The following is a 24,532-nucleotide window of genomic DNA, read 5'->3' on the forward strand; positions in this document are numbered from 1 at the left end:
CCCCTAGGTTCAGCCACTGAGGTGATGTGTCACCTGATCTCTCTGGACCCTGGTTTCCTCATGGGTCATATAAGGAAAGTGCAGTGAACAAGACACTCTCCAGGATCCCTAAAAAAGTTTAGGAGGAAAAAGTCTCTATAATGCCCTCACGAAGAGTAGTGACACCTTTTAAGTGGACTCCATGCTTGCTGTCTGTGTCTCCCCACCAGAATTGGAATTTGTAACCCTTAAAGGGGAGGTCAGGTTTCACTGCCAACTTGCATGACTATCCTCCCCTTTTTCCCATCATTTCTCTGTCCCACCAAATTTGTGTCAAGTGACCTTCTCTTTTTACAGTAGTAATCAGAAGATTCCTTCTCAGTATTATTGTGAAAGCAGTAACATCCACATTGTTGGGGATCATGAGAGGCTGAAGAGAACTATGTTTTCTGAGCTCTGACTCCAGATTCCCTGTCAATTATTAATTTATTTATTCATCAAACATTGTGTCCTCTTAGGTAAAGTTAAATGCTATATGTTGGGGACACAAGCATGAATAAAACAGTCCCTATTTTTAGGAATTCAAGAATCTAGTTGGGGCTACAAATACTTGAAGATTACACCACTTGCCGTGTGGGAAGTGTAAGATATTCTTAGGATTGTGTAGAGGGTGTTATGGGAGCACTTCAAAAGGGCTACCTAACAAAGATGTGAGGGAGGTAGAAGAAGATGTCAGAGAAAGTTCCCTGAAGGGAATAATGTGGGTCTTAGAGGGAATAATGGAGATGAATCAGGAGGGAAGGAGGGCTTTCCCAGGAGAGGGCACAGCATGAGCCAAGTCTTGGAGGTGGGAGTCAGCACAGGGAGTGGCAGGAGGGGAGGGTGCAGTCAGCATAGGGGAACATCTAGGCAAGTTGAAAAGATAGGCAGAGGACACATCCTAAACAGCCGTGTGTATTCTGGTAAGGAGCTGGGTTTGTCTAAAGAAAAAAAGTTGAGACAAAGGTAGATTTGAATATTAATTGTGATTATAGGATTTATTCCCTGCTCATTTTCTTATCCACATAACAGAAATTTATTGAGTGCTTGCTCTTGGCTAGACACAGTGCTAGGCAGGAGGGGTTTAAAGATGACCACAGCCCATTCCCTGCCCCAAGGCATCCACTGCACCATGATGCCTGAGGGACCTTCCTTGGCAAATGCTTGTGCCTCTGCAGTGGTAAGCACTTTACCTGCCAAAGGCTTTACCCCTGTACAGGGCAAACTTCAAGGGAGTCTGCCAAGAGCTGGGTCTGATTGGCTGATCATTCTAAGAAGCTCATGGCTGTTGTGCCCCGACAGCAGGGCATGCCATACGTGATTTGACATCTGCCATGCTAACACGAGCCCTCATTTTCCTGAAATGATTTAGAAGTACCTTGGAAATCCTCTCGGGAAAATTGAGTTTGTAGTACAGTGATGAGTTGGCAGTATGCATTTTTTTTAGTCAGTGAGAATTTCATCTACCTCTTCTCTGCCACCCCAGACTTGCTCAGCTTGGAGCTGGTACGGCTTGTGAGGACGGTGAAGTTTGTTCCTCCCAGCATCTCCCAGCTATTGTTTCACTGTCTGATTGGTTCAGGGTGGCCTTGTGCTGTGTTATACCTCCATGGACCTGTAGGAATGGCTATTTGCAGTTGAGTGCAGATACCTTTGCAGGACCGATACATGTTAAAGTTGGAAGAAAGCATGTTTTGTTAAAGTAAATCCTGTGTTTTTTGTCATAAACTTGGGAACATTAATTCCTAGAGGTTTGGGGAACAGGCTGAGTTGGAAATCATGGTGTGAGAATAGGAGGTGTTTCCTGTTGACCTAGCACACTGCATGTATTGCCCTCTGTCATCTTTCTTCCCTACCCTCCTGCAGTTTGTAGTCATTTCTCCTTATCTAGTAGTGCCTTGAGTCCCATCTACAGTTCCCAGAACATTATCCCCTTCCCTTGTAACTTTAGATGCAGATATGTAGTCAGAATGTAAGAGCATCAGAGTAGCAACATCGATTGAAGCCCAGGATTCATTAAGACTCTCAGAGTCATCTCAGGAGGTGATTCTTAATTCAGAGTGGGGAGAAATCATATCCAAAGTGAGGGATTGGGGTGCAGGTGTAATTAAAAGGCTCCATTAGCACCACTGCCAGATGAGCAAGATATGCTCGCATCTCTAAAGGTCACATCTAGGGCTAAAGTTTTGAGATTTAAAGAAATGACTGATCCTTTTGGCAGTTTCAAGCTACTGTCTCTCAAAGGAGCAGGTTTCATTGGACAATCCTCTAAGTGTGTGTGAGACACAGAATCTTCATATATGTTAGACAGAAATTCCTTAAATCTGAGGTTCCTGTTTCTAGAAAGTTATAATTCTTGCTTTATTAAATTCTGTTACTTATGGGTAGCCTCAGTTAAGAGCCAGGTCTTAACAGTGTCCAGGTCTTAAGGGAGTTCGCCTCTCCCTTGGGAAGCCTTGCTGTGATCCAGAGCAGCCAGCTGGCCAGTGTGAGCTGGAGTCGCTCTGCTGCTAGAATGGGGGTGAATGCCAGTGGGCCCTTCATATTTCTTCCAGTGTCTTGCATGCCTGAGGAGGAGCCCAGGGTCCTGAACTGGGTTAATCCACACTGACCCCACTTTCCATTTAGTTTGCCCTCCAGACTCACCTGCTCCAAACTTGACTTCAGCCACGTATCAGGCAAATTATCATGGTTGCTTTTGATTCTTTTGTACCGTATGTGCCTTTCTATCATTGGAGGGGCCGTGAAGAGTTGCAGCATTTGAAGTATAGAGGTATTTGGGGCCGAGGCAAATATTCTGTACTCTGAGCCTAAAAATCTGTTCGGCTTTCCTGTCTTCTGTTTTGGAGGGTGATTTTAGCAGCGCTGTGAGGCCAGAGGACCCTGTAGGTCGAGCATTGTTCGTGTTGAGATGAGGGCAGGCAGTTCACCGAGGGGTTTGCTCCTGCTCACGCTCCTCGTTAACCCTTGGCAGGCCTGACGGCTCTGGGCGGGACTCCATCAGCTTTCTCTCCACTCTTCCTTCCAGACCACACCCGTGACCATGCAGGTTGGAGAAGGTCAGCAGGTGCAGATTGTCCAGGCCCAGCCTCAAGGTCAAGCGCAGCAGGCCCAGAGTGGCACTGGGCAGACCATGCAGGTGATGCAGCAGATCATCACCAACACAGGAGAGATCCAGCAGATTCCGGTAAGCCCTGCCCGGCCCTGCGGCCTGGGTGGCCCTGTGCACAGCAGTGTAACAGGAAATAGTTACAGATTTGACATACACACAGGTACACACGCTTTGTTATAAACCTGTATTCCCATTGCCCCACACCAGAGCCTACCTCCCTGTGTGCTCCCTGCTTTCCTTTAATCCAGGTTCAGGCTCACCGCTCTGGGGCAGCTCTTCTGGACTTCCCCCCACTCCACCTATGCAGAGAAATCATGGTAACCGTGTAACTATTCCATGCCAAGGCCCAAAGGCCCTGTGAGGCAGTGCTGTCTTTTGATTTGCAGAGGATAAGAGGGAGGTGTATAAAGAAGGCCATAAATACACTTGTTGCATATTCATGAGTCAGTTCCCAGTGGAGCTTGCAGCAAAGTGTATTTTTGGCTTTCATTTAACTTATCCATTCCTTTACTGTGGACTGCTACTTCCTGTGTGCCTTGAGGGATTTCATTTCTTAGATTTTTTGGCTTTTTCACTTGTGCTTGTTCTTTTGTTTAAAAAAGAAAAAAGTCCTTGTCTTAACACTCACTTGCCATCTATTCATTGGTCAGTTTGCCACAAAAAATGTGGAAAATGAGTGACATGGAGCAGGCCTGTTCCTGCGCCTTGCCCTTCCTATTGTAAATGAAATGTAGGCAGATACAGAAACTCACTTGGACTTGGTTAACCACTTCCTCTTTGAAGAAAGCTCAGGAAGTATCCTCAACTCTGTTGTGGGAACTGTTCTTAAGTTAACAGAGTAATAGGCCAAGAGAAAGCTTAGGAAAGGGCAGCATGTGCACCACTATGTTTATCTTTCTTTCTCACCTCTCCCCCCGCCCCCCATCCCCAGTCTCCCTTTCTTTCTTGCATGGGTGGTGGGGATGGTGGCCACACACACAGACACACACGCACACACACCACACACGCTCACAAATGCCCATCAATTCCAGATTCCTTGCAGCCACCAATCCATGACTTCTCTCATAAATGCTTCTCATTTTTGCATGTGAGGGCACCAAAACAAGTTCATCTAAGCCAGAGAAGAGTTTGCACTTTGTAACAACTTTAACTTGAGTCTTTTAAAGCCTCTTGGGCACAAAAGACTTGTTGCAGAATTCAGGATCTGGTCTTCACTGTATACCTTCTGCAGGAATCTGCATTTCTAAACTCGCCAGGGCACTCGTATTAGTGATGACTTTCAGGAAGGAAGCTTTGCTCCTCTTTTGAAAGCCCAAGGGTTAGGCTTCTTTGCCCCGTAATTAATGTTAAAAAGGTGTGAGGGTCCACAGGCCTATCCTTGTGGTAGAGGACTGGAGGGCAGAGCATCACCAGATATCTAAACCCCAGGCTAAAAGAAGAGCTTACTTCTGAGAACTACTTGGAATTGTTTGGCTCACAGCTTTTCAGTCACATTTGAGTTTCTACAAAGAGCTCTTCCCAGCTGGGAAATGTAAAATCCCTATGGCCGGCAGTATACCTCCCCCACTCCTGGGACAAGGCTTCAGTCTTTCATCCCATGTTCCTTGACAGGAGTTCTGGTGAGTCCTGGGACCAGCCGCCATCACTCTCGGCAGATGAGGTTTCCCAAGCCTCCACCCAGCTGTCTTCCTCCCCATAAGCAACTTAATGTTGCTTGGAAGCCGTACTATGGGATGTGGTGGGGAGTTTAGGCTTGGCATCACAACTTCCCAGCAGCTCCTCTTGGCATGTTCTCAGGAGAGAAATGACTACAGGTCACAGTATCTTGCCCTATCTCCTTTGAACCATATTATTAACGGATTTAGATTTTATATCCTTCCATCGTGCCTTAAGCATTCCTGGAATGTTCTACCAGGAATTTCAATGTTAGTCTTTTCTTGGTGGTTCAAATCTTCATCGAGGCTGAAGTTTCAGAGAAACAGTTTGATTTAGCACTGCATGCAGAATGTTCATCCTATCAGCATTTTTCTCATGGAAGTAAAAGTCCCTGCAATGAAATTAGCTCTTGAAGGCAAGGGGAAAATGTGCTCCAGGACAAAGAGGCATGACTTGCCTGTTACCCTCAAGACATTCACCCTTACAAGAAGAGCAGGCAAGGCAGCCAGGGAGAGTGGTGTCTGGGCCCCCGGATAGAGAGAGGCCAAATCTGCTGGTCCTCCTGGTCCTCCTCTGATTCCCCACATCCTGAGTGTGACTGTCTGTAGTCCTCCTTTGCTGACTTTTTTCGCTGCTGAGCCACAGTTCCTCTCACATTGTAGCTGCCTTGGTTCTCTCCTCACCCCCACGCTCGAACACTAATACTTTCATGGTACGCTGGAGCGTTAAGAGCCTGAGTTAAGGCTTTTAGCACACAATTAAATGCAGCATGTGGTATTATTGTATTATCTGAGACTTAATCTTAAGCATGAGGGACTCTAAGGGCGTTTTTGTAGCTTTAGTTTCTCATGATGGGGTTTTCTGTGAAAGGTTTATTGATTTAGCTTCCCCTTGGGAGGTGTTTGGCCAGAAGCTCATGCTGAACACCAAGGATCCTAAAAGTCCCACAGACCCCCATTGGTCCTGGCTCTTGGGCACAGAGATGCTAAAGCAGGCCAGCTTTCTCTTCCAAAATGTGCAGCATGGGGCTGGGCACTTCCAGAGCTGTGGTGCGGAGTGACGGCCATCTGCTTTGGGCTCCTGGCAAACACTGGGGCTCTTCTCAGTATTGGGTCAGCCGTCCTGGGAACAGGGGTGGGGAAGGGTGGAGATGGAGGGGAGAAAGGCCCCAGCACTTAAGGTACAGGCATTTTGGTAATGTCAGACAGTCTTTGGCGTAAAATCCTAACATAAACTGTGAGCAAATAGCTAAGAGCCAGTGAATGTTGCGGGTCCAGCCGTGCTCTTCTCACATATATGACAAGATCATCTGGGAATTTTTTCCAAGTCCATTCAAGGAACATACTCTCTCTTGTGTTGTGTGACTTACGGGGTAGGGATATTATGGTTTTGCTTGTCTTGATTTCTGTTGAAAAGGAACTTTCCAGGGTTAGCCTTTTTGGAGGGGTGGTGGTGAGGGCGGGTTGGGGACAATCACCATTTCTTATTATGAAGAATTTGCTTGTTTGAGGTTACATTCAGTCTGCTGTGGTCTGCTTGTCTCTGCCCCTGCCCAGGTGCAGCTGAATGCTGGCCAACTGCAGTATATTCGCTTAGCCCAGCCTGTATCAGGCACGCAAGTTGTGCAGGGACAGATCCAGACACTTGCCACCAATGCTCAACAGGTATGTGCCGCAGAGATTCGGAGTTTAAGCTGGGGACCAGCAGGAGCTGGCTTCTGACTGGAAGGGAGTGCTCAGCACACAACTCTCTCAATGCCTCATTCTTCAGCAAGAGCCACCTCCACACCCTGCACATCTGTTCTGTACCCCAGGGGACAGACCTTGGATTCAGAGTGTGTCTCTTACCATCTCGTTCTCGAGGGACCCAGACACTCAAGGCAGGGGAAGCCTCATGGATACTTGAAGAAAGCCTGATGTGTATGTGTGCAGGTCTGACTGGAGGGAGTGTTTTGATAGACTGTCTCATTGTCAGGCTGAGTTTTCATCTTTAAACATGAGTGACTGTTGTGTTTTGGCACTTCCTATGCCCCTTGGAAAGCTACTTAGATTTTTACCCCCACCTTCTCATGTACCCTGACCAGAGACCGTCCCCTCATCTCCTCGCATGCCCTAAGATATTGAAAGCTGTGAGCCACAGGTGCTGAGGGGGCTGCCTCCCTGGGCTTGGAGGTTGGGGGGTGTGGGCATTATTTGCAGGGGAGAGGGGGGATGCTGGACAAGGGGAGGCATTGTTAATCGATTCTTTTGCCTCAGACCCAAAAAAAGCAGCGATCGTTTAAGAGCTGGACTCGTCTGGCCCAGTTGCATTTCTGGTGATGTATCTATTGACATTGGTGACAGAGCTAAGTTTGTAGAGCAGGTCTCCAAAGATCTCACTTGGGAAAATACGAGGAATGAGCCAAAAGCAGGGCTTCTGAGTTCTATATAGTCTCTGGGATCATTAAAGAGCCCACTTTAAACCCATTCCTTGGCTTGCATAAAGATTTGGGCTTTGCCCTAATTTCCTGGGGCTCACTGACATGGAATCGGATCTCAAGACTGGTCCCACCCTTTAGTGTACCCTTCTTTTTTAAACTTGTAAGAGTCTGAAAGTTTCTGGGATCCAGAAACTGTCTATGGCACAGGATGGGAGGAAAGGAGAAGGAAGAGTTCTTGATTCCCCAGAGGTCCGTTTTGGGACCAGGAACTAAAGCCAGAACATGTCAAGAGTTGGGTGTATAGAGGGGAAGGAGAGAGGCAAGAAGAGGGTACCTGAAGACAGAGTCTGCTAACAACAACAAATTGTAATTATAACACCCTGGCACGTGGTAGGTGCTCAGTAAATGTTTGTTGAATGAATGTTAAATAAACAATATGTAAATGGAATTTAAAGGTAAATTAAACTCTTCTCAACTGGTGTGAGGGGCAGTCCTGCTGGCCGCAGGGCACAGTTAAAACCTTCTCATCTATGAGGAACATTTCCCATTTGTCCTCAGAATCATTCATTTATTCTGCAGATATTTCTTCAATACTTACTTTGCACTCGGAGATAGAAAGACAAAACTTAGCTCCTGCCCTCAAGCAGGTGGGAGGAGAAAGACCCAGAACAAAGAAGGATAGTAAGAAACCCTCGTGAAGCCCTTTCACACCCGTCCCCTTGTCCTCATAGACTCAGAGGTAGGATCAGCAGGTTGTTTTTGGCCATTGTGAGGACACTCGAGAAGACAGTCCTTACCTTGCAGGGTGTCTGTGATGATTCCAGGAGAAGGTACACAGAAAACATTAGCTAGTCAAATGTTCCGTAGATAACATACGCACACAAGCATTCTTCAGTCTGTTTTCTAGGCCACCAAGCTGTCTCCAGCAACTTGTCATTATGTGATGCAGTTCTCCACGTCAGTAAATTTCTTCTAAAATGTATTTAAAATGCCCACATAAGATTTTAAGTACGTGTGATAAATGTTTTCCTTACCCCCCCTCCCCCCCTTGGCCCAGAGGGTTGCATGTGGCCTCTCTCGGAAAAAGTACTTCATAGGTTTGCCACAAGGGCTTCCAGGGCCAAGGCCACCTGCTCGCCAGGGTGTTTCATATTCCAGACAGATAATCTGGGTGATACGGGTTTGGTTTGGAGCCCACCTTCCGAGAATGAAAGGGACCACTCACCACTTTCCCCAGTGTTTTGCAGTCTGCCTTCACTGGTTGAAAGACAGACTCTTAGGGTTTTTGCCTAAATCATAAATGTTATGCCCTGCCCTGTCAGCAGCAAGGAGCTAGATGTTTTTGTTTGACTTGAGCCTCAGGCCCCAGAAAGACCATGTAGTAAGGGAGTGGTTTTAGTGGCGAGTTGGTTAGGTGGACACTAAGAGAGATGGTCGCAGAAGTTGTGTTTTGCATGCTCCAGGGTCCTCTGTGTAGTGCCAGCTCTGAGTAGCTGTCAGTGCTAGGGGATGGGGAGGGACCCTTGCTTTCCTCCTACTCATCAAGCCTCTGTTCTATGCCAGGCCTCGTTCTGGGCACTTTATATCGTTGTCCATATGATCTTCTTGACCCTCTCCTGGCTGGTGGGCTGGTGGACTAGTGGACCAGACCCTGGAGCTCATCTGCCTACTTTGCCGTCTTGATTCCCACAGATCACACAGACAGAGGTCCAGCAAGGACAGCAGCAGTTCAGCCAGTTCACGGATGGACAGGTAGGACACCCAGCCTACGCAGGGGCAGAGGGTGAGGAGTTGTCGGCGGGGTAGCCGGTGATATCTGTGGGTTTGGATGGTTAGGGCAACTGTCCCATCATCTATGAACAGTGAGTGGACAGAAATTGTTAAAACAACAGTCTTGCCTATCCTCTAGGTTTATAGACTTGGGGGAGTTGAAAATAATCCTAGCCATTATATAGCCCCAGTGCCCGTTTCACAGATGACTAAACGGAGCCCTACAGGTGGGAAGTGCCTTGTCTGTGCTTGCTTAGCTCTTCATTGCAGAACCAGGACTAGCATGCAGGTCTCCTGTTTCCTTCTTTAGAAATAGTTTTTCTTGAAGCCATGCTCTTTTTAATCACATGGATTAGTTGAAAGGCAGAGAACACGTGACCTCTCAAGCTCTCTTGGTGCCTGGAATTCAGTAATTCTTAACTCATGTGAGGAAGGAATCTTCCCTTTTCCCTCCGCCTTTCCCTTTGCACTATGGTCCCAGAGACCCCTGAGGACATGATAGGGTAACATGCCTAAGCCTGTGTCCTCTGCTGCCCAGAAAGGAGCGGAGCTGGCATCAGAGCCCGACTCTGGCTTGTACCAGCACCAGATGCTAGGCTCACATGCCAGCACTCCTGTGGCAGGGAGTCTTAGCTTTTGGTTTCTTTTGAAAACACCTGAGAAATCGTGTCCAGTTGGCCCTAACCTTCCATAGTAGCTGTGCGAGCATCTTCACGGGTCTTGGCTATAGTAAGCGCTTAATCCCAGGTGACCTGCCTCCCCATCGGGGCCCATGCAGGAAATGCAGATTCAGTGTAGCCTCAGCCTGAGCCAGGTATTCTGAGGAAGAGAGGAGAGCGGGTGAGCCCTGCTGCCCCTGCCAGGGAGGATTACCAAGAGTTGGGAAGATGCTGACTTCCAGGCTGCTAGTTCAGTGGTTCGAATTGCTTGTGTTTGTCACAGAGGAACAGCGTGCAGCAAGCTCGAGGCTCTGAGCTAACGGGAGAGGCAGAGCCCAGAGAAGTGAAAGCCGCAGGAAATGCAACTCCCTGCACCTCTTCCCCGCCCACCACACATACCCCCTCGCACCGGGCTGGTGCCTCCTGTGTCTGCTGCTCCCAACCCCAGCAGAGCTCCACTTGCCCTCCTCCCTCTGACGCCTTGCAGTGGGTGGTGGTTGAGGTATCTGGGGCCCCCAACCAACTCGAGGCCCATAGGGAGCTGCATGCCCCTCTCCCAGGGGTGACCTCACTCTCTCCTCTCCACCCCTCGCAGCAGCTCTACCAGATCCAGCAAGTCACCATGCCTGCCGGCCAGGACCTCGCCCAGCCCATGTTCATCCAGTCAGCCAACCAGCCCTCCGACGGGCAGGCCCCCCAGGTGACCGGCGACTGAGGGCCTGAGCTGGCAAGGCCAAGGACACCCAACACAATTTTTGCCATACAGCCCCGGGCGAATGGGCACAGCCTCCCTCCCCAGAGGACCCTGCCGACCTCAGCGCCTCCTGCAGGCTAGGACACTGGTGCACTACGCCCCACGCCTGGGGGCCGAGATTCTCCAACAGAAAGATGCAATATTTTTTATTTCCTTTTTTCCCATTTTTTTTCCTCCAAGGAATCAATATTTCAATATGCTGAGCTGTGTGTCCAATGCTATGAAATGAAAATATTAAATAACATATTTATGGCATTTTCTTGAAGAGTGTGGATGAAGAAATATTTCTTTTGTTTTTCTTCTTTTGGTTCTTACCGCCACTTCTTCTAGGAGCAGATCTCCTCAGGGGTGTATGTAATCTCCTAACTCTTAGAACAGCTGCTGCCCGAGGATTTGCCACCTTGTTCTGCCCTCAGGTAAAATTAGGTGAGCGTGTGTAGCTTCTTTTTCACTAGTGCCCCTCTCCCCATGCTCCTGCTCTTGCCCCAGAGCTCTGTGGATTTGCATCCAGAGGCCATGGGAACATTCCCTGCATTTAAGAGACTGATTTGCCATGGAGAGTGGATGGTTCCATTCCCAAACCTTTCTCTTCCAGGGACCCAAGGAGACTAGAACTTTGTGCATCTGCTCCCACCCCCCATTTTTAATTTTATTTTTAAATGCATTAAAAATTGTGCTAGTCTCCTTTGCATGGACTTCAAACTGCATGAAATGCAATAAATCTCATTTTAGATAAGTTGGAGTCTGGGTTTCTGTGTCTGGGAACATTCATGGGACCCCTTTGCTTGGGAAAGGCTTGGAAAGGTTTGTTTGCCCTCAGGTTCGGTGTCTGTGAAGGAGGGGGGCACCCTTGTGAGGAAGGGATGTCCACAGCTAAGGGAGCTTGAGTTGCATATCTGATTCAAATCGAAGTCTTCAGCTGATTTAAAAAATGAACTTCTTCAGAATCTGTTTGCTGCTCAGAGTTGCCTGCCTGCTTTATTTCCTGGACTGCCTATGACACATGGGCCAGATTCCGCCTGTGTCCTTGGCTGAGGGTCAAGAGAGCATCTCTCATGGAGAAAGCTTTCTCCATCCTTCGAGCAAGGACTTGAGTAAATCGCTGCACTCCTACCTTGGCACAGGCTGGCACTCTGAGCGGCCTGCTGTAGCCACGCCCATTACCAGAGGCATGGCATCTACCATGAAGGGCAGCCCAAGCTCCTTGTCAGCCAGCAGGTCAGAAGGGTTCTATAGCCAGGGCTTGCTTCTTATTAATCGAAGTAGGGAGACTAGAAGCAGCATTCCACTTCTTCTTTGGCCTCTGTTGGCCATAGAGGCCAGTGGTGAGCCATCTTTCTTACCTTCACCATGCCATTTACAGCTAGGATGAGGCCTGTTGTCATGGGAAGAGCAGAGAACTGGGTGCCAGGATAAGTACTGATTTCTTCTCAGACAGTAATGTGTCATAAAACCCTAGGCAGCTTCCTTTTTGGGGACTTTTAAGGTGTGGGGGAGGGATAGGGAAGAGCCTTTAATATTAGATTATTTCAAGTCTCACCCTACGCCCTCATAATTCCCTCACCAGATATCCCCCACTGTTAACCATGTAAGCACTTAGACATCTTGTCATCTATTTCATTTTCAGTTATTTACCTGAGTGTACCTTACCTTACGTACTCCACAAGAAAAAATAAGATGGCTTGCATTAAAAACGTACACAGTGAAATAGTAAAATATGACAGATTAGAATTAGGAAGAATATTGTTGAGTAGGAAATTGGGATCAATGAAAATAAGAACAAATACTCTGGCTGCAAAGACCTACAGAGTTCTTAAAATTAGGTTTCACATTTGATCCTGAGCTTCCTGACCACCAAAGCAAAAAGAGAGATGGGACCAGGTAAGAGGTTCACACTCTAAAAGAAAGAAAAATAACATTCTTTAGCAAAAGCAAAGATTTTCCTGGCTGTAAGATTTGGGATACACGGTACCCCTCCAGTGTCATCAAGGTGGACGAAGCAGGTGATACTGTCACCATGAGAAGTCAGGTCTGCCCTGCTTCATTCCAGCCCTGGACTTTTCTCCGAAGGGGATCATCTGGCCTTTCCCACTGTCCTGTACCCAAACATGTCTCTCAGTGAGACATGCAAGTAATTCACTGATAGCATGTGCCCAGCCCCACGTGGAGAGGATGCAAGAGAGAGCTCTTGAGAACAAGAAGCACCCAGAAGGGATGCTGGGCTCAGACAGAAAAGGCAGAAGCTCGGCTCTTTCATTTCCTGGCTAACCTCTCATATCGAGGCCACTGGACTGTCCCACCTTGCTGCTCTTCCACTCATTCCTGAAAACCCAAACATAGTTGGAATTTCAGACCAGTTAAAGGGTCCCCATTTTCCTACAGACTTCCATTCTTATTTTGGAGATGTTTCGATCAGTTGTCTTACTGAGCACGTTCCCTTTAAATTTCCCCGCCAGCAGGGCCCATGCGGGTGTAAACAAACACTTTGGTGCAGCCCAAGAGAGCCCCTATCTAATACCCAGCACGATCCCCTTACATCCGGAGCACTCTTAAACATTTTTCCTAGCGCTTGCAGCATCCGTCCTCCCAATGATCTTCACAGTGACCCTGCAAGGGGAGACAATAAGAAGGATGGTGATCCCTGTGTTACAGATGAAGACATAGGAGGCCCAGTGAAGTGCAGTGACTTGCCCAAGGTCACTCCATGAATAGAGGTGGAGCTAAAACCAAAACATTGGTCTCCTGACCCCCTGTGCATACACAGTTGCTTTCTGGCTAAAGGGGTGTGTGTGTGTGTGTGTGTGTGTGTGTGTGTGTACACAGGACTTTATAAATATGAACTGTCCTTTTGCTCTGCCTCACCAAACCCATTGGCCCAGCCTTGAGTATACATGGAATAAATAGAGCAATTGGATCTGGCCTGTGGACAGCTGGTGGTTGGGATAACTTTCCCAGAGGGTGATGCTGGATACTGGAGGCCCTTGGGATTATGAACAGACCACCTGGCCAGCCTCCTTGCTGCTTAATTCTACTGAGGCCACAAGAGGGCAGCATGTAGCACTCACCCAAGTCTGGGAGGTGCCCTGTGCCACCTTTATCCCAACTTGAGACAACTCTAGGGACTGTCCCCTTTCTCAAGGGGTACTAGATCCTTAACCTTCTTCCTGATAAGACACTTAACTTTTGAAGGGAAGGATCTTCCTGGGGCAACAGTGAGGGCTGGAAACACTATCCTCTCCAGAGTATTACATCAGGGTAGGTGGTTAGATTTTAATAAGAACTTTTTGACATCCCTTCTTATCTCCCCAGCTTTGCGTCTTTCCACTCTCCTCTCCCCTGCACTTTATGCTCCTGTCACATTCAATTACTCACTGGTCCCTGAACTCACCTCTCTGTTTTCAGAAGTACTGGCCTCAACACCTGGATGTCTTTTTACTTCCTTTTTCACTTATTGATCTCCTATACATCCATCAAGGCCCAATTTAAATGGCCCTTTCTGAGAAACTTCTAACTCCTAGGGCAGAGTTAGCAAAGACCTCTTTGATCCTCTCATAGCAACTTCTACAGCCTCTATTATTAGTGTTCATATACGCAGTCATTCAACAAATATTTCTTTGGCACTTCTGTGGTTCAGACATTGTTTCGGACTGCTGAAAACAAGCCAGGTGAGGTTTGTGCAATCACGGAGCTTATATTGGGTTGGGGGCAGGGGAAAAGTGGGAGCAAGGAGGGGAGAGAGACCACACACACAAGACCAGTTAGGCTCTGAACAGTATGTTAGAACTTTCTGGCTTTGGCTGTCTTCCTCACCGATGGTCCTCCTCCAGTTCAGGGCCATCTCTGTGCCTCCAGAGCCCAGCTCAGGGCCTGGCACCGAGAGAATGACAGGAACTGATGAGTGAGTGAACAAACACGAACCCTTCCCTGAAGATGGGGCCTCCAACACTGCACACATTCCTGCCTCTGCTCACTGGCTCTCACTGTCGCTTTTTTCTTGGTAACAGTTTTCTGCGGAGCACTGATGATATGCTAAGCGGGGGCATTCAACGGAGATTATTCTTTTAAGACATTGCTGTGTAGGAAAATAGAGCTAAAGCTTGGGATCTAGATGGGTCATCTCATTTCATCTTCACATCCTTAGGTAGGTATTCTGCTCATTAGTGAGAAACTGAGGCTCAAAGAGGTTAAGAAATTACCCAAGGGCACAAGCTGGTTCAGTGGAGCCAGATGCTCTAAGAAGTCTCCCGTCCCATCCAGCTTAGCCCCACTGGCCTCGTCCCCTCTGACAGTGATTCTTTTCCTACAGAGGATCAAAGTTCCCACCCCTCCAACTCCTACATAGGGACCTAGGTTGTGTCTCACTGCTCATTGACTTCCCAGGAGGAGAGGACCGCAGGGTGGAGGGCAAGGCAAAGCCTGGTCACGTGAGCAACCTGGGCCTGGCCTCCTCAAGGAGACCTCTGAGCCAGAATGGCAATGGTACTCCCCAGCTTGGGTGCTGGGCCCCTGCCATGAGGGGATAAGAGGACGGCAAGGCTGGCACTCAGGAGGGGAGAACCTGAGCTGGGCCCAGGCTGAGCCAGGCTGGGCTGAGCTCCTCCGGCTGGCTGGTGCTGAGGAGAGGTCTGAAACAGAGCCCAGTCTCCCTCCGAAGCCCTGAGCCACATCATCTCTCCAGCTCCCAAGCCCTTGTGCCTCTCTCTTTCAGCGAAGGTCCGTGGGACAGAAGCTTTCTAAGATATTGAATGTGTCAAAATGGCTTTCTTTTGCCCTTTCTTTAAATGACAGTTTGGCAATGAGTGGGATTCTAGGTTCACAATTATTTGCCTTCAGCACTCGGAAGATACTAGTCCACTGTCTTTTGGCATCTGTTGTTGCTGATGAGATGCTTACTGTCAATTCAATTATTGGACCTTTGTAGACAAGCTGTCTTTTCTTTCTGGTGGCTTTTAGAATTTCCTTATTATTCTTGTTATCCTACACTTTGGCTATAAGGTGTCTAGATGTAGTTTTGTTTTTAAAGACATCTTACTAGACACTCTGTGGGCCTTTTAAATCTAGAAATTCATGTCATTTCTGGAAAGAGCTTAGTCACTCTTTCTAGTATCTTTTTCTGGAAGTAATAATATATATGCTGGAGTTTCTCATTCAGTCTTCTTTGTCTTTTCTTTCATATGTTTATTCGTTTTATTGTTCTATGCTTCACTCTGAAGGATGTCCTCAGTTCTAGCTTCTAATTAACTTATTCTCTCTTCAGCTGTATTTACTCTACTAACCTAATGATTTTTTTAAAATGTCAGTGACTAATTTTCTTTTTTCTTCTTTTTTTATTAATTTTATTTATTTATTTATTATTTTTTTGGGGGTACACCAAATTCAATCATCTGTTTTTATACACATATCCCCATATTCCCTCCCTCCCTTGACTCCCCCCCCACCCTCCCTCGAGTCCCCCCCACCCTCCCCGTCCCAGTCCTCTAAGGCATCTTCCATCCTCCAGTTGAACTCCCTTTGTTATACAACAACTTCCCACTGGCTATCTATTTTACAGTTGGTAGTATATATATGTCTGTGCTACTCTCTCGCTTCGTCTCAGCTTCCTCTTCACCCCCCGCCCCCTCCCAAACCTCGAGTTCTCCAGTCCATTCTCTGCACCTGCGTCCTTGTTCTTGTCACTGAGTTCATCAGTACCATTTTTAGATTCCGTATATGTGAGTTAGCATACAATATTTGTCTTTCTCTTTCTGACTTACTTCACTTTGTATGACAGACTAGGTCTATCCACCTCATTACATATAGCTCCATCTCATCCCTTTTTATAGCTGAGTAATATTCCATTGTATATATATGCCACATCTTCTTTATCCAAAATTTCCAAAATTTCTAGATAGTTCTGTTCATATCTGCTACGTTTCTGTTTGATATCTTTCTATTCTTGTTTAATAGATACTATTCCTTCCTTTATCTTCTTGAAGATTTTAACTGTATTAAACTTCCTTTCAGATTGCGCCATTATCTCTAGGTCTTTAAATATGTATTCTCCCATGGAGAGGTGTCTCTCAGATATTGTATTTCTTATGTGTTGTGAAGTTTATCCTTGAGATAGTTATTTTCAGCACATTTTCCTGACTGTACCCTGGGATATGGAGGCCATCCTATAGAATGATTTCTCAGTTGTATCTGCCCAAGCCTTGTAGAAATGCACCAGCCCCAAACTTAAGAGTCTTTTGGGATTTTTGCATGGTGTGAATGTCAGATCCTGAGTCCACATCCCCTGTAGACGGGCGTAAGGTGTCCTAGTCATGGGTCCTCTTTCTAACCAAAGCCAGGACCAGATGGCTAGCAGGCAGAAATATTTAGTCCTGTTTATGGCAGGCAGCACTTTCCCAGGCCCAGCTTTAAGCAAGGAACCTTCCCAGGCCCCTGCTACTAGTGGGATCTGCAAATATATTTCCCACCCCACTGGAATGCCACATCCCTCCTCAGAGGTACAGCTGCGACTTCTGCTCACCACTGGAATTCCCTCTCATTTCTGGCCCTTAGAGATTTCTCATTCTTGCCTTTGAACTTGGATATGTGTTCATGTTTTTTAATTATCCAGCACTTATATTGTATATCTACTGCTTTAAGGAGGAGAGACTTTAACAGGCGTTTGATCGAGTTTGACCTGGCAGTCGTGCTCTCTGGGCCTCCCATCCCTGTCACTGAGCTCCTAGTCTCCCTTCTGAGCCCCCATTCTCCTCTCTGAACCTCTATCTCCCTTACCAAGTTTCATCCCTTTTCAGAACCCCCTTCCCTGACACTCAATCTGCCATCCCTCCTACTCACATCCCCGCCCTCCCTGAGTCCTCCTCCAAGTTTATCTGATCATAGGAGAGGAGAGAAGGGAAGCTTTTTCCCATTGCACTCTCGGCAACTCAGAAAAGTCCTTCCTCCTCATTTTCCAACAAACTCCGCTGTCCTAGTGATTCTCAGTGAGAACATGGAGCCTGCCTGCAGGGCTGCAGTCGTGTTGTCTTCTGCATGGTCTTCCAGGATTTGGAGGAAGAATTCTGAAGGCAGAGGAGAAGCAGTGCAAGAAGGGATGTCTTGGACCTTCATTTCCACACCCCCTTCTCCCTCACTGTCTCCTCCTTGTGGGCCCCCCTCCAGCCCTGAGAATCAATGGGGGTTCACTTTCACTGAGCTCAGCGACACTGCTCCCTCTCCACTTCCTGTGGCTCTGAGCTGAATGGCCCAGAAGGCCAGCAGGGGCTGAGCTGGGGACAGCTCAGTGGCACACCCAGATCTGGTGGAGAAACTCCTTGGGTCCCTCCAGCACCTCTACCTGCCAGGTGGCCTTTGTCTCTTGTCCTCTCTGGCCTCATTGGGAAAAGGAAGCAAGTCTGATCTTTCTCTCATACTTCCTCCTCCCCTCTCAGTGGAGGTGGCTCTCTGGAGGCCAACACCCCATGAGAACCTCCCATTCCGATCCCCTCCTGCTAGGAAGACTTCCCATAGGGAGAAGAGCTGCTAGGACTAGGGAATTCTCACAGCATCTCCTGGCCCCAGCTGAACACACACCTGAATAGTGGTAAGATCAGTGGTTCACATCTGTACAGAGCTCCCTGCATGGTTGTGACTTTTTCATGTATTATTTCATTTAGTCCTCCGATAGCCAGGGAAGTTGGGTCAGAGGTGGAGTGACCAAGGTCACCAGTTAGTCCAAAGGTGGAGCCAGGAAGCCCAGGCATAACCTGTTGTCCAGTGCTCTTTCTGTGCCCCCCACCCTCCACTGCAGACCTCCCTGTCCTGAACTTTCTCCTACAGAGCCCGAGCATCTGTGGCATGCCCAGGCTCAGCCCCAGCCAGGCTCCCTGTTTCCTATCAGGCCAAACTGGACCCTCAGCACAGCATTCAAGGTCCCTTCTGTCCCCCTTGTCAAGCTTGCTCTTCCTCCCCCATGTTCTGTTACATCCTCCCCATTCCCACACCCCACCTGCACACACACACACCTTGACTACAGCACAGGGGTAAAGAGCTATACTAGGCAAGTCTCTTCACTGAGTCTCAGTCTCCTCATCTGTAAAGTGGGGACGTGAATAGGATTACCTCAGAGGGATGTTGGGATGCTGAAACAGATGACGCAGTTAAGGCATCCTACACGAGGCTCTGGGCCTCATTCATGGTAGCTGCAGGCATTATTGGTTGCACTTCTCTGCACCCCTCCAAGTCTTCCCTACCCCATCCCCAAGAAGGCTCCCGCTGCCGTTGCCAGTGGAGACTTCCCCTCATCTGACTTCTAGCAACACTTAGATGTAAGAAAACCCAAACAGTTTCTGGGGTGTGGAGAGAAAGGAGGAGGAGGTCTGATGGGTAGAACCTTGACCTCCTCACCTCAATTCAACCAGAACACCTCTGCTTGAATGCTTTTTACATGTTAGGGTGCTATCTGTCTGTAAAAAGGATTCCATTGCTACTAAAGTCTGAAAAACACTGACTTAAAACCCCCTTCCCACTCCAAGAAAGGACCATGCACCCTTGGTTGACCTGAAGTCACATTGGCAGGCTGTCAGTCAATGACAGGCTTGAACCTGGCCCCAGGGACCAAGGTCCTCACCACTTCTAGACCTCAACCCTTTCAGACCTGGGAGTCTCCATCCCTGGCAGGAATAAGTCCTAGAGAATAATTATTGGGTCATCTATGGTTCCCCTTAGCACTGATCCCAGTACCCAGTGCACAGTGGGTAGGTCCCAGACAGGGGAGAGGACAGGTCACAGGCAGTTCTGGATACTGGCTGTGTATCCTTAGGTAAGTCCTCTGAGCCTCAGCTTTCTCACATGCAAAGGGCTGCTCTGGGTCCCCGTAGAGGCAGGGCCTGGCACACAGTTGGTGCTCAGCAAATGGGAGCTCTCTCCCTCCCCACGCTTCCACTCAATCAATACTTGCTCCATTGATGGATGAAAGTGACAGTGATGAGTTACAGAAGATCTCGGAGCCCTGCCCCCTTCTTGTGGACAGATGGGGAAACTGAAGCCCACAACCAGAAACGGACTTGCCCAGGTGGGACAGAGTGAGTGAGTCAGGGCAGAGAGGGATGTTTTTTCGGCAGTGTTACCTGTTATGTGGGGGCTGGGGTGCATGGGAAGGAAGCTGCTGAGGGTGGGGTGAAGGGAACAGGTGGGGGAGAGGGAAGGAGGAGGGTGGGAACCCACAGCTCCCCCACCCCCACCCCCTCCAGCAGGGAGGCTGACTGAGAGAGCCTGAGACAGCTGTGTGCTCAGAAAAGTGTCTTAGTCACTAAAGGCTGCGGTGGGGAAAGGCCTTCCTCCTGGTCATGCTCCTGTCCTGGGAATCCGGATGACCCTCCCAGTGGCCACCTGTCCGCTCCGAACTGGACTTTCTCCTCTGCCTCCTCCAATTACCCATGCACACACACACACACACACACACCAACTAAACTTTGCTTACATCCTCCTAGAACCATCACCCCCCATACCCCCACCCCTTAGGAAGAGTTCCATGACTCTCCACTTTATTTTTTATTTATTTACTTTTGGCCTCACCACGCAGCTTGTGGGATCTCAGTTCCCTGATCAGGGATTGAACCTGGGCCACGGCAGTGAAAACCCAGAATCCTAACCACTAGGCCACTAGGGAACTCCCACGTGACTCTCCACTTTACAAAGTGGTGGGTCTCTCCCATTACACGTACGCCTACAGGAGAAACAGGCCCCTGTGCCCCATGAAACTCCCTCCTGAGATCTAACATCCATCCCTCTAGGTGCAGCCGTAGTCTCCTTCTTCCTCTTGCTGCCTTTGAGGGGCTCATCTGGAGCTGGAGTTGGGAAAGACGATGAGAGACCCTCTTCCCGCAGTGAGGGCTCCTCACGAGGAGAGGAAGGGACTTCTGCAAACCCCCAAAATGGAAAGAGAGGCATGGTGTCCAGGGGTAATGCTGAGCTCGATGATCAGCTTTCCCAGAACAGACCCAATTTCAGATATTCTGGGTGTTGATAAGGGCAACCTGTGTTCAAGTGCCATTTCTGCACAGAAGAGCCTCAAAAAGACCCCAGGAAACACCCCTAGATCCCTTACAACTGCTTTCCTTCCCACTATTTCAAGTCCCCAGAAGTTAGTCCCATCCCCCAGGACCCCTGATAGAGGAAGTCCCATAGAGCCTGCGAGGGCAGTGCTGCATATCTAGGGGGTGCTAGCTAGGCAGTGCATCCACAGCTGGGCCCTGGGGTCTAGAAACCTTCCCCAGCTACCCCTGAGGACCGGACAGAACCTGCCCAGGAGCAGCAGGCTCTGGCCGGGGGCACACCTGGAGCCAGGAGCAGCCAGAGATTCAGGTCAGACCCCAAAGGCAGCCCCTGCTATGCAGAGGGAAAAGGGTCACTGTTGGGGTAGGGGTGTAAACGGCTGTCAAGCCCAGTTTGGGGTCCCCCAGGTCCCTGCAGCCCCCTCCCTGCACGCCGGCAGCTCTGCCTCCCTCCCTCCCCCACTGGCGCTCAGCAGATCAATGCTGCCTTTGCTGACAGCTGAGCATCGAGCTCGCCTTGCCGCCCCCTCCCCCGCCTCTCCCGCTCAGCACCGTCCCCCGAGATCCTCCCGGAGGAAGCGGGAGGAGTGCTGCGGAAGCGCTTCACCCTGGGGCAGGGCCTGCGGAGGCAGCGGCTGGTTGTGGCCGAAGCTTTCGTCAGGGGAAGAGGGAAGGAGGATCGGGAAACCCAAATGACCACCGTGTGCTGGGCCAAGAGGGCTAAAGGGAACCAAAGGGCCTCCCCCAAAGCCAGAGAGAGTAGGTCAGGCACCAAGAACTTTCCAGCTGGAGATGGAATGCCGTGGGGGAAAGTCTCACCGCTTTGGGGCGAGATTCTGTGAGCCTTTGGGGAGGAGGTTGTCTGGCCCCCGCGCTGGTTCAGAGCTCACCTCCCAACACCCGTGTGCCCTGAACCCGTGCCCTGCACCTTGTCCTGACCTGGAAGCGAGGCAAGGGAGCGCTTCAGACTGGGCTGGCGCGGAGCAGGCACCTCGGATCAGAGGAGACTCTTAGGGGCAGAGTGGCCTAAGTGGGGGTTCTTCCCTCATCCGAAGAAGGGACGCTCAGAGGCGGGGGTGGGTGGGAGGAAAAACGGACACACCTGAGGCCCACTGTGCTACGCACACGGGGCTTTCAGGCCCGAGCGCACCCCGCCCCACACTGCACGGGCACACCTACACACCCCGCACCACGCGCACGGGGCACGACCCGACGGCGCACACCTCGCTGACCCTGACACCGCCACCCCCGGCGGCCCGGACCCTGCACACACATCTGCCGTGGACCCCCGCCCCGCGCCCCCTTACTCAACCCCACCACCTTGCGGAGCCACAGCCACCCACTGGGCACGCACAGCAGGCACTTCGGCATCCACTCACACCTAAACTCCGGGGGGACGCGCGTCCCATCCGCGACGGCGGCCGCGGCTCCCCGCCCCACTCGCCGCAACCTCCCACGAGGCGTCCCGCCCCCAGCCCGGCCTTCGGGTCCCAGGCGGCCGCACCCGCCGGCCCCCCCCCTCCCCGGCCCCGGCGCTGCCCCCGGGGGCCGCCGCGGCCGCGCAGACCGGTCCCCGCCCCGCCTCGCCGGCCGCGCGGCGGGGACGCCCGCCCGCCGCCTCTCCGCGCGTCCCCTCCCTCCGCCCGGCCTCGCCGGCTCGCTGGCTCCCTCCCGATTTGGGAAGGCGGCCGCGGGGCGGGCGGGGGCGGCGGGGGCGGGGCGGGGCGGGGGAGGCTGACATGTGAGCGGCGCGCCGGCGGCAGGTGGAAAGGCGAGCGGCATGGAGCGCGTAATAAGAGAGTTGGAGTCGGAAAGAGCCGCCCCAGTCGCCGGGGAAGCGGGCGGTCAGCGCGGGCTCCGGCGGCCCCCCGGCTCCGAGCGCCCGCCCCCGGCCCCGCAGCGGCCCCGGCCCGGCCCCTAGCCCCCGCCGACCGCGCCCTCCCCGGGCCGCCCCGCCGGCCCCGGGTCCGAGCCATGCGCCGCTGAGCGCCCCGCGCGCGCCCCCGCCCCGGACCGGACCCGGGCCCCGGCCCCCCCCACCCCCCACCCCCCGCCCGGCGCCGCCCATGGCCGAGGCCCCCCCGCGCCGCCTCGGCCTAGCCCCCCCGCCCGGGGACGCCCCCCGCGCCGAGCTGGTGGCGCTCACGGCCGTGCAGAGCGAGCGGGGCGAGGCGGGCGGGGGCGGCTCCCCGCGCCGCCTGGGCCTCCTGGGCAGCCCCCTGCCGCCGGGCGCGCCCCTCCCAGGGCCGGGCTCGGGCTCGGGCTCCGCCGGCGGCCAGCGCACCTCGGCCGCGCACAAGCGCTACCGCCGCCTGCAGAACTGGGTCTACAACGTGCTGGAGCGACCCCGCGGCTGGGCCTTCATCTACCACGTCTTCATGTGAGTCTGCGACCCCGCGTCCCCGACCATGCCCTCGCGCTGCCGCCTCGAGCGGCCCGGGCGCGAGCCTGGGCTCCCGGGGGACGGCCGCCCCGCCCTGGCTCCGCCTCCTGCCCCCCGGGCCCCAGGGTCGGCCGACCCTCGTCTCTCTGCCTCCAGGCCTCAGCCCGATTTCCGATCCAGACCCCCCCCCCCACCCCGCCCGGCCTGACCCCTGCTTGACCTGGCTCTGACCTCCCCCGCCTCAACTCCTCATTTCCATCCTGATCTCCAACCCCTGCTCCTCTGTCCCAGGTACTCCCCACGTCCAGCTTCCTGTCCCCCATCTCTCTCCAATCTGGAGCCACTAAAGTGCAGCTCCCTTTTCCTCTTCCCCTCTTCTGTCTCCCTGTGTCCCAGACACAGAGGACCCTTTGGCCCCCACACGCTTTCCATCACCTTCTCCCCAGCTCTGTAGCTACAGTGGGCTCCCACCTGGGCTCCCCTTGGAGATGTCCCTCTCCAGGGACTACCTCCAACCCGACCAGGGCTGGCCCCCAATTATAGATGTTTAGGGGTTCCCTTGAGCCACCAGAGTTCTGACACTGGCATGTGCTGTCTGACTTCTCTGAGTCTTCACTCAGTCTTCCCCTCCACCCTCAACTTCCCAGTGGCAGCGGTGGGCCCTGCCCCTGCAGGCTCGGCCAGCTAGCCTGCCCAGCTCGCTGGCCGCTGCACCAGGCCTGGCTCTGGGCGCCCCGGGGGAAAAGAAAGAGGAGAGGAATAGGTTTGGAAACACTCAGGCTGCGGGCTCCCTCCTCCCCCTCACCAGGCTCCTACAACTTTCAAAAACACTGACCCTTCTTGGATGTAAAGAGTGAATTTTGGCAGCTCAGAGCTCAGTCTTGGGGGACGGCCTGGCCCAGCCGGGAACATGAGAGGCCCTGCAGATATCAGTTGAAGGGCTGGGCCTGGCGCTCGGACGCTCGAAGGTGCCCGAGAGAGACCTCTGGTCCCTGGAAAAAGTGCCGATATTAATCCCTTATTGCTGCCCCCAGAGAGGGCCCCCTGGTCTTGGGGTCTCCTGGGTGGTCCCCTTGCCTGTCCACCTGACTGTCCCGTAGTCCTTCTGCCTGTGTGGCTGTCCCTCTGCCAGAGTGAGTTTCTGCCTGTTTATGAGTTGTCCTGTCCCTTCGTCTCTCTAACTATCCAGCAGTCTTTCTGCTTGTCTGTGTCCATGCCTCTATTGGCCTGTCCAGTTATCCGTGTGCCTGTCTGCCCATCTGTCTATCCACCTATCCACCTGAATCTCACTCTTCTACTTGTCTGTTTCCGCCTGTCTTTTGGTCTGTCTTCCTGCCTGACCTCTGCTGCCTGCTTGCCTGCCTCTGCCCCATCCTAACCAGCCCACAGAATTCAGAGGGGAGGGGAAGAAAGTGAAAGGAGCTCCCTACCACAGGGAGGGTAGAGGAAGGGAACTCTCTCGGCCTGTATGCTCCTGGAGGTAGCATCCACGATTTTGTGCAGAGACCTCCTGTGTGGGCCAGATGGGCGCGGGGCAGAGTTGAGATTGCTCTGGATGTGAGGTCGGACTTAGGGTCGGGGTCAATGGTTAAGAGTAGCCTACCGCTCAGTGCCCATTGGGAGGGCCTGGATAAGTCTTTCTCGCTGCATAGAGGGCTTGCTGGAGTGCTGCGGGTTCTGTGCTAGGGTAGCAGGGAGGGTGGAGTTGGGGATGAGGGCAGGGGATGGGTAATTAA

The 24,532-nt window shown here is 51.5% G+C and overlaps 3 protein-coding genes across 9 annotated transcripts in view; all 3 read left to right on the top strand.

The window, feature by feature from the left end:
• NFYC (nuclear transcription factor Y subunit gamma) overlaps positions 1-11,124 on the top strand; it is a 61,933-nt gene extending 50,809 nt beyond the window's left edge. For 5 of the 6 annotated variants that reach the window (XM_057706992.1, XM_057707010.1, XM_057707000.1 and 2 more), the window contains 4 exons: positions 3,047-3,205; positions 6,343-6,450; positions 8,898-8,957; positions 9,918-11,124. In XM_057706992.1, the coding sequence (XP_057562975.1) occupies positions 3,047-3,205; positions 6,343-6,450; positions 8,898-8,957; positions 9,918-10,349 (759 nt within the window). In that variant the 3' untranslated portion in view covers positions 10,350-11,124. The remainder of the gene's footprint in view (positions 1-3,046; positions 3,206-6,342; positions 6,451-8,897; positions 8,958-9,917) is intronic. The other variant, XM_057707032.1, reaches the window with a different exon arrangement.
• A 9,183-nt stretch (positions 11,125-20,307) lies between these two features.
• LOC130856790 (proline-rich protein 2-like) lies at positions 20,308-22,399 on the top strand. The gene is made up of 4 exons (XM_057741674.1): positions 20,308-20,320; positions 20,963-21,172; positions 21,552-22,068; positions 22,177-22,399. The coding sequence occupies exons 1-4, from the start codon at positions 20,308-20,310 to the stop codon at positions 22,397-22,399; spliced, it is 963 nt and encodes a 320-aa protein (XP_057597657.1).
• An 80-nt stretch (positions 22,400-22,479) lies between these two features.
• Positions 22,480-24,532, top strand: part of KCNQ4 (potassium voltage-gated channel subfamily Q member 4) — a 52,131-nt gene continuing 50,078 nt past the window's right edge. For both annotated transcript variants that reach the window (XM_057744602.1, XM_057744611.1), the window contains exon 1: positions 22,480-22,793. In XM_057744602.1, coding sequence (XP_057600585.1) covers positions 22,480-22,793 — 314 coding nt within the window. The remainder of the gene's footprint in view (positions 22,794-24,532) is intronic.

This window comes from Hippopotamus amphibius, chromosome 1 (genome assembly GCF_030028045.1).
Source record: "Hippopotamus amphibius kiboko isolate mHipAmp2 chromosome 1, mHipAmp2.hap2, whole genome shotgun sequence".
NCBI lineage: Eukaryota > Metazoa > Chordata > Mammalia > Artiodactyla > Hippopotamidae > Hippopotamus > Hippopotamus amphibius.

Bases quoted from the DNA above. Each gene is read 5' to 3' on its own strand.
- LOC130856790 (XM_057741674.1), top strand. The intron at 21,173-21,551 runs GTAGGTCAGGCA...CGGGGCTTTCAG, and splicing joins CTCCCCCAAAGCCAGAGAGA to GCCCGAGCGCACCCCGCCCC. The intron at 22,069-22,176 runs GCTCGCTGGCTC...CGCCGGCGGCAG, and splicing joins CCCTCCGCCCGGCCTCGCCG to GTGGAAAGGCGAGCGGCATG.